This window comes from Pelobates fuscus, chromosome 10 (genome assembly GCF_036172605.1).
Source record: "Pelobates fuscus isolate aPelFus1 chromosome 10, aPelFus1.pri, whole genome shotgun sequence".
NCBI classification, from domain to species: domain Eukaryota; kingdom Metazoa; phylum Chordata; class Amphibia; order Anura; family Pelobatidae; genus Pelobates; species Pelobates fuscus.
This window is the reverse complement of record NC_086326.1, coordinates 133862423-133877043: the sequence shown is the minus strand read 5'-3', so window position 1 is coordinate 133877043 and position 14621 is coordinate 133862423. Positions and strand designations below refer to the sequence as shown.

Here is a 14621-nt window from a genome sequence, read left to right as displayed (position 1 = left end):
GAAAGGTGGCTATATTGGTCACTGATTTTTTTTGTTTTGTTTTTGGATGTCAGAAATGTATATTTGTGGATGTTGAGATGTTATATTGGTTTCACTGGTAAACATAAATAATTGAAATGGGTATATATTTGTTTTTTGTTAAGTTGACTAATAATTATGCACAGTAATATTCACCTGCACACACAGATATCCCCCTAAAATAGCTAAAACTAAAAACAAACTAAAAACTACTTCCAAAAATATTCAGCTTTGATATTAATGAGTTTTTTTGGGTTCATTGAGAACATGGTTGTTGTTCAATAATAAAATTAATCCTCAAAAATACAACTTGCCTAATAATTCTGCACTCCCTGTATATATATAAAATCAATCATCTAGGGTGGCAAGACATAGCCTTACATATTACATGCAGCAATATATGGCGTGATGACTTATGGAGCTGGCATAGATTTTTTTTTCCAGGGCTGCTTTGGAATCCCCAGTCCGGCTCTGCACAGGTGCCAAATTCCAGGACCCTCTTTAACCTTGCACTGCAGAGAGTCTCATGAGGGAGGATTTCCCAAGTAAGTGGATTCATCTCATAAGAGCAGGCATTAGGTTGCTAACGATACCTGCCAAGAATGGGGTGCATTGGCATTGTGCCAGGCTTATGCAATGTTTGATCACATACCCTAACTAAACCCCACTAATTTTGCTTAAGTGAGGTTTAAAAAAAATAAATGATTACATTTTGTGAGCTTTAAAGGTGCTGTTAAGAGAATGAGTGAGTACGCTGGATCTAGTATGATATATGTGTGTATATATATATATATAAACTTAAAACTGTACATGAAAAGATATATAAATTATATAAAATATACACTGTTCAGCCACAACATTAAAACTACTGACACGTGAAGTGAATAATGCAATATCATTACAATGGCTCCTGACAAGAGGTCGGATATATTTGGCAGCAAGTGAACAGTCAGTTCTTGAATTTCATATGTTGGAAGCAGGAAAAATGAGCAAGTGAAAGGATCTGAGTGAGTTTGACAAGGGCCAATAGTGATGACTAGACGACTGGATCACAGCATCTCTATAACAGCAAGGCTTGTGGGGTGTTCATGATATGCAGTGTTTAGTACCTACCAAAAGTGGTGCAAGGAAGGACAACCGGTGAACAGGTGTAATTGTCACGGGCGACCAAGCCTCATTGAAGCACGTAGGAAGAAAAGGCTAGACCATCTATTCCGTTCACACAGAAGAGCTATTGTAGCTCAAACTGCTAAAATAACGTAATGCTGGCCATGATAGAAAGGTGTCAGAATACACAGTGATTCACACTTTGCTGCACATGGGGCTGCATATCCGCAGACCGGTCAGAATGCCCATGACACTGCTGAAAGTCCCTTCAAGGGGGACGTGAGCATCAGAACTGGACCATGGAGCAATAGAGCAATGGAAAAAGGTTGCCTGGTGTGATGAATTAAGTTTTCTTTTATATCAGGTGGATGGATGTGTGTACATTGTTTGCCTGGGGAAGAGATGGCAGCAGGATGCATTATGGGAAGAAAACAGACCAGGCAGTGTTATGCTCTGGGCAATGTTCGGCTGGGAAATCTTGGCTCCTGCCATTCATGCGGATGTTACTTTCACATGTACCATCTACCTAGAGATTGTTGCAGACCATGTACACCCCTGCATGGCAATGGTGTTCCATGATGGTAGTGGCCTCTTTCAGCAGGATAGTGCACGCTGCCACACTGAAAAAAATGTTCAGGAATGGTTTGAGGAACATGACAAAGAGTTCAAGGTGTTGCCTGAGCCTCCGTATTCCCTAGTTCTCAATCCGATTGAGTATCTATGGGATGTGCTGGAACAACAAATCCGATCCATGGAGGCCTGACATCGCAACTTGCAATACTAATGGCTTGGTGGCAGATACCAAGGACACGTTCAGAGGTCTTGTGGAGTCTACGCCTCAACACATCAGAGCTATTTTGGCAGCACAAGAGGAAATCAAGAGACCCTATTAGGCAGGTAGTTTTTATGTTTTGGCTGATCAGTGTACACCTATGCATAGCTGATAATAAAATTATAGCCACACACATCTTTGGGGGGATTCTAAAAAAAATCTAAAATAACCACAAGACCCATACAGGACAGATAAATATATAATTGGATATTTAAATATGTTTTGTACTTAGTATTTAGTTATGAATTAATCATTTAAAAAAAAAATTATAAAAAGAAATGTTTACACAAACGATTCCATTTGAATATATTTTAGCAGTTATATAACCTGCATTATCTACCCATTTATTACCTACCTCTGTGTAAATCCCTGTGAGGGGCTGAAACTGAAACAGGCTGACAAGTCCTTTTTTCAATTCTAGGGTTTGTCCATTGTCGTCTTTGGTAACATACAGGCCGACCACCTGGAGAAAAGTATATATATGAAAATACATCAGCTCACCAATGAAGAGGAAAATCTCTTAAATAAAAATATTCACTTAAAGGAACAGTCCAAGATGCCAGGATTGCCAGAAGATCTTAAGCAGTCCAGAGCTGTCCCAATGGCTGAGATGATCTCTTTGGCCTTAACTCAGAGCTCTCTGGCATTAGTAGTGAAGGCAAGGAGTGACACATAGAGGACCCCTAGTATGAAGTCAAACTGTTAGAAATAGTTCAACTACTTACAATGGGGAGCGCCAGGGCACTATAACTACTACGTCAAGCTGTTGTGGTTATGGTGCTTGGAGTGGCTCCTTTCAATATACAGTTTTGAATACTTTGGCATTACATTTCCTATTTAGGTAATAGAGGTGTTTACCATTCCTGGGTTTCATTACAGCTGACTGCTGGACCTTGAGAAGAGAGCCTTCTTCGCCACTTAGGGAAATGGTGTTTAGCTCCACCCACTCTCTGTCCAATCCTGCCTACTATATACTAGCACTGCCCCTTTCCTTAGGCACCATGTCTCCTATTTTGCATGGTCAGTTGACAAGCAATGATCATTTCAAGGTGCAGGAGAGGAGATCTCAATCATTCAATTACTTTAGAGTAATAATAGCCAAGTGAAAATACATTTTAACTTTTCAAAGGGACAACTTTTCAAATGAAGTTTTCAAATCAAGGTTATCTTAATGAAATATGTTTGGGACACAGATCTGTCTTACTGTTAAATTCTATGCTATTTAGGAGATAAATCACTTAATTTATGCCGCCATGGTCTCGCTTCCCTGCATGTGACTTACACAGACTCCCTACACACTTACAAGAAAACGTATTCTATTGCACAGTCTGCTTAATTAGAATATCTTATCTCTTGCACGGTTTATAGCCTCCTACGACCTACAGGAGCCTCTTGTGTGATTAAAGTAAAATTAACAGAGCAGGAGATAAAACTTCTAAAATAAACACACTGTGCTTTCACATCTGGTTGAAAATAATTTTATTCAAGCAGGATGTGTGTAAGACACAGCAAGGGGTGGTGTGGCTAGGGCTGCATACATAGAACCACCTTTACACTACAAGGTACCTCTCCAGAGGTCCAGTGGAAGAGCACAGGACGAAGCATGTTGCTGGTTGACAGTTGTTGGAAAGTGAAATCTTCTCCAGTGACATTGTTCTTGCTTGATAGATGTTGGAACACAAAATCCTGGATCTAGAACCAATGAAGAAAAAAAATCACTACAGATGGCAGTTTTGGGGTATCCCAAGTTTCCATTAGGCAGCCCATTTAAAATGGGATTAATCAACACAAAAAGTTGTTTTCATTTGGTTTTGAAGGACCACATTCTAGATCCCTCCAACCATATCAGAGCTATATCAGGAAAATATAAGTACAAATCGGACCATGTCAGAGAAACTCGAGTTAGGGGGTAATTCAAGGATGATCTTACACCATGGTGACTTTTATGTATCCAAATATCCACAAATCCCTTCATATTGTTTTTTATAAAAATTATTGTACTCAAACTACTACTCCGTACACAACATCAGAAAGCATTCGCATGATGTACAAACACGCATATCACATCGACAAGCTACACACATCATTACACACACCACTTACATTATTTTGTAAGCTCTAAAGAAATGTTTTCTGAAATGTTATGCACGCGCCTAGGTATGCCTGTACGTATATAAATACTTGTCATCAAACGTGTCTCTATCTGATGATCAGATAAAGTAAATTCATTGGAGATTTCAGTATATGGTTTATGTCATTGTTACTTTCTATATTCATGCAGTAAGACTGGTCTTCTTTTTGGGACCTGCATGCTCCAGTGTATTTTCGTACATTATTTATTATTATTTTTTCTTCAATAAAAATATATTAAAAAAGAAAAAAAAGATGAAATAAATTACAGTCAGAGTGCTATTGCAGCTGAAATTCTGTTTGCCATTGAAACAAACATTGCCATACATCGTGTAAGTGGAAATCTTTTTTTTTTATCATCATATCTTAAGGCACAGTAAATTTACTAAGAAACTATTTTTACTTTATCACTTTAGCTCATAATCTGTTCATAATATTTATACGGCATTAGGCACATATCGCATGGTCAAGTCTCTCTATATACCAGGGCTCAGAGCCTTTTATTGCACTGAACGAGAAAACAATGTTTGATAAATCTGTACAAATAACTTGGACAGATAATAAGGAAGCAAAGATTCTTCAATATCCCTTCCCAACCAGAAGGAATGGCTTTTCAAAACCGCATGATAACAAAAAAACTAAACAAAACGGAGGGGCTGTACTCACAGTCTTCTTCTACCATAACCACAACAATAAAGGGTAGGAAAGTCCCTTTACACACATATTTACAAGTGTCTCGTTTGGTGAACACAGCCATCAATGTATCCAGCAGTTTCTATGTCTCATTTATATACACTGGCCATTAAGCTAATGCAAACACCCACCTGTACATTTACCAGCTGATCATCTTGATTGTTTTTATTTCTCCATAGCACATGAGTCTGTATGTTAGCATCAAACTTTAAACTGGTTCCTGGCACAGACACCTGGGAGACATGGTCTATCTTTAAATCTATGGTGTAGTGATATCTGTAGGATGTTTCTGGCTTGAAGGATGGGCCTTTTGAATGAACTGTATGTTAGGGTGATAAAATGGGTACAAATTCATTATTTATTGATTAGCTCTGAAACAATTCTCTCTACAATATTGAGTTTGCAACATTAATATTACACATACTGGATTTAAATAATCTACATTTTAAATAGGATAGTTGATAAGTTTAAAGGAGTTTATGGATGATGTCCATCATGACAAAATGTATACACACATACATAAAATCTCAACATTACAGACGTTTAGAAGGTTTTTAAGTTTAAATCTGTAGACTCTCAGATGACCTTATTCCATTTGTAATAGCTCTACATTTGCATTATACTACTCTAAGAGTTAAAGCATATGGGAATTTAGAAACATAAAAACATAGAAACATAGAATGTGACGGCAGATAAGAACCATTCGGCCCATCTAGTCTGCCCAATTTTCTAAATACTTTCATTAGTCTCTGGCCTTATCTTACAGTTAGGATAGCCTTATGCCTACCCCACGCATGCTGAAACTCCTTTACTGTGTTAACCTCTACCACTTCAGCTGGAAGGCTATTCCATGCATCCACTACCCTCTCAGTAAAGTAATACTTCCTGATATTATTTTTAAACCTTTGTCCCTCTAATTTAGTAATAACATGTTTGATAAATGCAGCCGTGGCAATGATACAATTAACATGGTGTAATGGAGTGTCTCCGTCTCTCTCCTGGTGGGGAGAAGATCAGGCAATTTGAAAAAGATGTCGGCCATAACACAGGAAGAAACACAGCGCTGTAGCACATCCCGGTTCTATTGGCCAGATTATTGAACGTTGTCCAATAACAGCACTATCAATTTGCTGTACTACTTTCACATCATTGGTTTGTTGCTTCTTAGCTATATTATTTTTCTTTCTATGAACAATCCAGCTTGGATGTTACATCGTTACATAGCTGAAAAGAGACTTGCATCCATCAAGTTCAGCCTTCCTCACATATGTTTTTGCTGTTCATCCAAAAGAAGGCAAAAAACCCAGTCTTAAGCGATTCCAATTTTGCAACAAACTAGGAAAAAATTCCTTCTTGACCTCAAAATAGCAGTCAGATGTCTCCTTGGATCAAGCAGCTATTACCCCACTAATTAGAAATTGTGTCCCTGTATGGTATGTTTTTGCAAGTATTTATCCAATTGCAGTTTAAACATCTGTATGCACTCTGATAAAACCACCTTTTCAGGCAGAGAATTCCATATCCTTATTGCTCTTACTGTAAAAAAAAAAAACCTTTTCTTTGCCTTAGATGAAATCTCCTTTCTTCCAGCCTAAATGTGTGACCTCGTGTCCTATGTATAGCCCTGTTTATAAATAGATTTCCAGATAATGGTTTGTACTGGCCCCGAATATATTTGTATATTGTTATCATACCCCCTCTGAGGCACCATTTTTTTAAACTAAAGAGATTTTAATTTTTTAACCTTTCTTCGTAACTAGAATGCTCCATTCCTTTTATCAATTTTGTAGCCCGTCTCTGCACTTTTTCTAGTGCCATGATATCCTTCTTTAGAACAGGTGTCAAAATTATATTCTCATCCCGAGAATTTATGCCCCTATTTATACATGAAAAAACCTTACTGGCCTTAGCAACTGCAGATTGACATTGCACATTGCTGCCTAATTTGTTGTCTATAACAATTCCCAAATCCTTCTCATGTGTGGTTAGCCCTAATTCACTACCATTTAGGGTGTAAGTTGCTTGTGCACTCTTGACCCCGAAGTGCATAACTTTGCATTTCTCTACGTTAAATTTTATCTGCCATTTTAGTGCCCAGTCCCCCAATCTATCCAAATCCCTCTGCAGCAAAGCAATATCTTGTTCAGATTTTATTACTTTACAAAGTTTTGTGTCATCTGCAAACACTGAAACATGGCTTTTAATGCCTATTTCAAGATCATTTATAAATATGTTAAATAGAAGCGGTCCCAGAACAGAACCCTGAAAGACACCACTTACCACTTTTGTCCAACCTGGAAATTTACCATTAATGACAACTCGTTGTACTCTATCCTTAAGCCAATGTTCTACCCAAGAACAAGAATAATCATCTAGACCAATTTCTTTTAGTTTGAATACTAACCTATTGTGAGGAACCGTATCAAATGCCTTGGCAAAATCCAAGTAGATCACATCCACTGCAACACCCTGATATATACTTCTACTTACTTCTTCGTAGAATTCAATTAGGTTAGTTTGACATGACCTATGTTTCATAAAACCATGCTGATTATTGCTAATAACAAAGTTCTTCCCTATGAATGTTATCCCTTAATAGCTCTTCAATTATTTTCTCAATGTGTATTGTTCTGATTTACTAGGCACACTAAAGGCACCTAGACCACTTTAGCTCATTGAAGTGGTCTGGGTGAAGTGCCCCTACTCTCTTAATCCTGCAATATAAAACACTAAAGTTTTAGAGAAACAGCAATTTTTAGATAATATGGTTAAGACTGCCTGTAGGGGTGTCTACGAGACAGCCACAAGAGGTGCTTCCTGCTGTTTCACAGAATTTAGCTGCACAGGCATGGACACAAGTAGGACATGGCCACAAGTGCGAGACATGGAAGCATAGAGGTACAGATAGGCATGGACACAAGGAGGGTATGGTGACATGGACACAAGGAGGGCATGGTGACATGGACATAAGGTGGAAACTTGGCCACAAGAGGAAGACATGGACATATGGGGGGTATAAACACAGGGTGAGGGGACCATGAACACAATGGAGAACATCATGATCATGAAATAAAGGGAAGGCAATGGACACGGAGACAAAAGAGGGAATGGCCAGATGGCATCCAACCTCATACCAACATACACTACCACTCAGGTTAAAGCTCCCAGGTAGTTGAGAAACACCTCCCTAAACCAATAGGCGAAAAGACAATAGAGGGCGATCATACCGATGTACCGATAACTCCACTGGAACGATGGATAACCCTATGTAGAAACTTAGTGAGTAGGACAATTAACAGCACACACATGCACTCACAGGGAGCTATCCAATACACCCAATCCCACAGGAAACGGAAAATGCAGTGTATGCATGACGGATATACTATACTTACCAAACCAAGAGGACAATAGACGGTGACTAAATTAGGCTTATGTATATAAGCAAATGAGAGCAACTGTGCATCAGTGCTAAACAGAAGGGACAGGGTCATAGCAATGTTAATTCTAACATTCACAAATGTTGATATCTGAACTGATCATTTCGACACTCAAATGTCAATATCTGAACTGTTAATTTCAATTCTCAAATGTTATTATCTGAACTGTTACTCCTAATTCAAACATGCTATTTCATGTATGTAAAATGAAAACTAAAATAATAAATAAATACAAAAAGAAAAAGAGGGAATGGACACAATGAGGCAAATTTGCTCTAGGGGGCAATGGAGATATAGAAAAAAGAGGTTGGTGAGCAGAGTGAGATATATGGAATGCATTATCACCGGGGATTAGGCATTTGCATGGGGCGCATTTTCGGTTTGGTTCCGCATTCCGAAATTCGGAATTTTCGCAATTCGGGACTTCGGCAATTCGGCACTTCAACACTTCGGAACTTCGGCACTTCGGAAATTCGGCATCTTTGGAACTTCGGCACTTCAGCACTTCGGCACTTCGGAACTTCGGCAACTTCGACACTTCGGAACTTCGGAATTTCGGGACTTCGGCACTTCTATTGCAGCCGCTTAGTAGATAACTCCCTAATTCCCACGGTATTAGGGACTTATTTACCAAAAGGCTGAAAGACCTAAATTGGTCTTTCAGACAAATTTACTAATACTAAGTAAAAATGACTTAGTATTAGTAAATTTTGCCCCTACTCGCTATACTGCGAGTAGGGGCATGTCTAGTAAACAGTGAGCAGCCTGTGGCTGCTCACTGTTTAAAAAAAAAAAAAAAAATAGACCTATTGTCCTCCCCCCGGCCCCCACCCCTAAACTGTGGGTGGGGGCCCTAAATACTAATAAGGGGGGAACCTAATGTCCTCCCCCCTGGTCCCCACCTCTGAGCGGCAGGTGGGGGCCCTAAATTGGTATAAGGGGGGGACCTAATGTCCTCCACCCTGGCCCCCACCCCCCTGAGCGGCGGGTGGGGGCCCTAAATAGTAATAGGGGGGACCTAATGTCCTCCCCCCCCGGCCACCACCCCTGAGCAGTGGGTAAAATACAGTAAAATAAGGGGGGGACCTAATGTCCTCACCTCCGGCCCCCACCCCTGAGCGGCGGGTGGGGGCCCTAAATCCTAAAAAGGGGGGGGGAATCTAAGGTCCTCCCCCTGGCCCCCACCCCTGAGCGGCAGGTGGGGGCCCTAAATACTAATAAGGGGGGGGACCTAATGTCCTCCCCCCTGGCCCCCACCCCTGAGCGGCGGGTGGGGGCCCTAAAAAAATGCCCCCCCAGGTGTCTAGGGGTCCCCAAACCCCTAGTCACCCCCTCCCCCCAAAAAAAATGATCCCCCTACCTACCCCCCTCACCCTAGAAAATAGTGAGGGGGGGACATTTAACTAAGAACCTGCAAAAAAATAATAACTTACAATTCGATGTTTTCTTTCTACTAAAATCTTATTTTTTCAGCCCCAAAAAGGCCAAATAAAAAACCATAATAACCGACGCAATAAAAAAAAAAAAAAAACGAGCGCAAAAAAATTATAATCCTTCTTCACCCATGGAGGGCTTCGCGCAGACTGAGCTCTGCAGGGCAGGGGAAGGCTTATAAAGCTTTGCCCCGCCCTGCAATTAGGCTCAGAGCACTCTGATTTGTGGGTCTAAGCCATCCAATCAGAGTGCTCTGACAGGTAAATGAAGAGACTGACAGGTAAGTCTCTACATTTACCTGTCACATCACTCTGATTGGTTGGTTTGAAATCCACCAATCAGATTCCTATGTGTCATTTTACACAGCGTGGGAAAATTCTTTGGACTTTTCCCAGCATGTGTAATTTGACTCATAACTCTCTGATTGGTGGATTAAGTAACCAATCAGAGAGTTCTGAGTCAAATTACACAGTGTGGGAAAATTCCAAAGAACTTTCCCACGCTGTGTAAAATGACACAGAGCACTCTGATTGGTGGATTTCAAACCAACCAATTAGAGTGCTGTGACAGGTAAATGTAGAGACTTACCTGTCAGTATCTTCATTTACCTGTCAGAGCACTCTGATTGGATGGCTTAAACCCACCAATCAGAGTGCTCTGAGCCTAATTGCAGGGCGGGGGAAGGCTTTATAAGCCTTCCCCCGCCCTGCAGAGCTCAGTCTGCGCGGAGCCCTCCATGGGTGAAGAAGGATTTTTTTTTTGCGCTCGTTTTTTTTTTTTTTTTTCTTTTTTAATTGTGTCGGTTATTATGGTTTTTTATTTGGCCTTTTTGGGGCTGAAAAAAGAAGATTTTAGAAGAAAGAAAACATTGAATGGTAAGTTATTTTTTTTGTTTTACAGGTTCTTAGTTAAATGTCCCCCCCCTCATTATTTTTAGGGTGAGGGGATTAGGTAGGGGGATCATTTTTTTGTGGGGGGGAGACTAGGGGTCTAGTCACCTGGGGGGGGGCGGGAGATTTTTTTTTTTAGGGCCCCCACCCGCTGCTCGGGTTTGGGGGCCGGGGGGAGGACAATAGGTCCCCCCCTATTGGTATATAGGGCCCCCAACCGCTGCTCAGGGGTGGGGGCCAGGGGGGAAGACATTAGGTCCCCCCCCTTTATTAGTATATAGGGTCCCGACCCACCGCTCAGTGGTGGGGGCCAGGGGGGAGGACATTAGTTCCCCCGCCTTTATTAGTATTTAGGGCCCCCACTCGCCGCTCAGGGGTGGGGGCCAGGGGGGAGGACATTAGGTCCCCCCCTTATTTTACTGTAGGGCCCCCACCCACTGCTCAGTGGTGGGGGCCAGGGGGGAGGACATTAGGTCCCCCCCTATTACTATTTAGGGCCCCCACCCACCGCTCAGGGGCAGGGGCCAGGGGGGAGGACATTAGGTCCCCCCCCTTATTATAATTTAGGGCCCCCACCCACCGCTCAGGGGTGGGTGCCAGGGGGGAGGACATAAGGTCCCCCCCCTAATTATAATTTAGGGCCCCCACCCACCGCTCAGGGGTGGGGGCCAGGGGGGAGGACATTAGGTTGTTTTTTTTTTTTAACAGTGAGCAGCCACCGGCGGTATAGCGAGAAGGGGCAGATTATTTACTAATACTAAGAAATCTTTACTTAGTATTAGTACATTTGGCTGAAAGACCAATTTAGGTCTTTCAGCCTTATAGTAGATAGCTCCCTAATGCCGTGGGAATTAGGGCATTATTTACTTATTCATTCCTGTCATTACATTGACTGGCCAAGTAACTTACATTTTATATGAATGTATGTTACTTGATTGTTGTAAGTGTTGCAAATGCTTACAGCTGAATCCTGGCTATGTTTGTATACTTTTTATTTAAAATTGTATACAATGTAACATTTTTCTTCTTTCACTGGGTAAGTATATTAGTACTTAGGCAATACTGTGCTTCGGAACTTCGGAACTTCGGCACTTTGACACTTCGGAACTTCGGCAACTGCGGAACTTCGGCACTTCAGCACTTCAGCACTTCAGAACTTCGGCACTTCGGCAGTTCGACACTTCGGAAATTCGGCATCTTCAGAACTTCAGCACTTCAGCACTTCGGAACTTCAGCAATTCGGACATTCGGAAGTACCCGAATGTCCAAATTTCCAGAAATTCGTCCGAATTCATATTCGGACCGAAACAAATTGCACATGTCTACCGGGGATTGGAATGCTAACAAAAGGTAACAGCAGGGAGAGGGGAATATTTATTTTATTAATACCTTTGTTAAATGAATGAAACCCCCACACACTATCGCTCCTATATGCACATAAACTATATCACATAAGCACATGCAGTATGCCCCTATACACCGACTACACCCTCTATATATACAGTAGACCCCTAATTTGTATGTGCCCCCTTGTGTCCATGGTTTTCTTCCTCATCTGTGCCTTCGTCAGCCTACTACCTTTTTGATTTGAATTTAGTATATGACACTATGGTTTAATGGGACACTATAGGCACACAGACCACTTCAGCTCATTGAAGTAGTCTGGGTGCTGTGTCCCTTTTGCACGTAGTCCAGCAATGTTAAACAATGCAGTTCCAAAGAAACTGCAATGTTTACATTGCCGCTCTAAGTCTGCCTCCAGTGGCTGTCTACCTGAGAGCTTCCTGGATGGAAATGGACCTTTGGTCCGGTAACTGATGCTTTTCTCCATAGGAAAGCATGGATTCGCGGGACGTCAGAGGGACGGAGTGTCGACCCAGCACCGAGAGACGGGTTTTTACCCTGTATTTACCAGGGAGGGGACGGCGCGAGGGGAGGAGGCAGTGGGAGTGATAGTGCCAGGGATACAGCTTTGTATTCCTGGCACTATAGTATCCCTTTTAAACACTTTATTTTATTCTTTATTTCCTATCATTAAACCTGGGCTTAGTTTACAACTTTGCACCTCTAGAGTTTCACTTCAAATTATGGACTTGCATTATATATCCAACTGAATACTTTTATCCAGGCTATGGATAATGTAATTGTAATGTTGTATTCATTAAACAATGACACACGGTGTCTTGAAAAACAATCGTAAGAATTTTGGAAGGCACAATTTGAGTTTATTGTCCTAAAATATAATTTTCCTTAACAGGTGTTGTAACGGCACCCCCAGGCATAAAAAGGGTTAAACCACCGTTTAGAAGATCTTCCCCTTCCAGAGACACAGGCAGCTACTGTAGACAACAATCCACCGAACCGGAGAAGCATATGGATGCTCTCAAACATACGAATGCTGTAAACAGCCAAATAGGAAAAACCATATGAATAGGTTTACACTCCTAGTAGTCGAACTGGAACAGCATACAATAAATCCCCCCAAGAAGGAGGCAAGGCTCCGTTTTGAGGGTCAACCAGGAACAGACAGAGCTGTGGGTTTATTGTTCTTATATACACATTAGTACCACCCACAGGGTTTTGGAAAATAGCCAATAAACACGTACAATACACTAAGACACTCCCACACAAAATCCTCCCCTCTGCCTGTGATACAATTAGCTTACACAATGGATATTGTAATTATCACAGGCAGAGAAATACAGTTTTTCCACATTATTCATAACTTTAAAAGTATGCATCACTGTGACGAAGTGCCCTTCGCCACTGTGTCCTGGAGAGGCCTGCTTGCCTACCTCCTCCCCTGCGACTATGGCCCTGGAAGATTGGGCCCTTTAAAAACTATATCTGCGCTTAATGGATTGTTATATTGCTGTCTCTGGTCCTTGAAATGGACTGTACAGAGGCTATGGACACATGGACTATGTTTAAATGCCTTGCTAGGATTCGGTAGTAAAATCGTTCGTGTCGTTTCAATCGTTCCCTTTGTCCCAGTATCTGTGTGGCCGCCATTTCGGGACTTACACGTGTTCGCGGCCATCTTGCGCACGAACAGCGGTGTTTGCCTGTGAACGCATGGAACTAAAAACGGATACGCAAACAGGCGAACACCGCTGAGACCTCCATGCGTCCATAATTCCATGCTGGAACTACCGAATGACCGGCCGTTCGGTAGTTATTTTTAACTGGATATGGGGATTCTAGCGACCATAAAGATTCGAATGGATGGCCAGATTTTCGTACCTTTTTACCATACGAACGAGGACCGACCGCAAGGCCAAAACGTATGGAACTATTTTCGGCTAGTTGGTCTGTGCGGTCGGTCAAAACTTTGGAACCTCATAACTCCTGAACCATTTGTCCGAATTGACTGATTTTTGGATATATTGTTCCCCTGAATGAGAGCTATCAAGCGATACCAGATTTAAAACCCCTGTTTTTGGGGTACATCCGGAACTTGGGTAAAATAATGTACGTTTTAATTATGTTAACTGGTTATCTGAGGGGAGGGGATGTGTGGGTTGTACCCTGTACAGGATTGGTGATTTTATGCCTCCCCCTGGGAGTGTTCTTTCTGTACTGAATCCTAATACAAAGCAGGCTGGGTATTCCAGTTCTCAGTTCTTCTTGACCCTTCAAAACGTAGCCTCGTCTCGTTCTTGAAAGGGGATTATTTGGGAATATTATTCTGCTCTGTTCCAGCTGAACCTGACTCTTACTCTGGATATCGTGGATGGGATTACGCCAGCTTTACTTCTCCACAGCAGCTTGCAGGGAAAAGGACGTCTCCAACGGCAGATACCCTCTCTCTACCTGGGTAGCCGTTACAATCACATTCACATAATTCACTTACATTTTCAGAATCAGCATAGTCCAAATACAAACATATGTAAATCATCCAAATTGGTCCATTGGTTCAAAAGATAGATCGAAGTCCTTTGTGACCAAATGAAGCATGGCTTTTCTGCCCAAAACCAGTTCCACAGAGTCTTCTATCCTGGAGATAATTGAGAAGTAATCCAATTATCTCCAAGGACAGAGTCAAAACTCCATTAGCCACATGGTAGCAAAATACAGTAA

The 14621-nt window shown here is 41.6% G+C and overlaps 1 protein-coding gene across 1 annotated transcript in view; it reads right to left on the bottom strand.

The window, feature by feature from the left end:
* Positions 1-14621, bottom strand: part of LOC134575397 (microsomal triglyceride transfer protein large subunit-like) — a 124124-nt gene that overhangs the window by 108460 nt on the left and 1043 nt on the right. Inside the window, exons 2-4 of the mRNA XM_063434700.1 lie at positions 4912-5099; positions 3524-3649; positions 2313-2420 (exon numbers count right to left, since the gene is read on the bottom strand). Of these exons, the coding sequence (XP_063290770.1) occupies positions 2313-2420; positions 3524-3649; positions 4912-5099 (422 nt within the window). The remainder of the gene's footprint in view (positions 1-2312; positions 2421-3523; positions 3650-4911; positions 5100-14621) is intronic.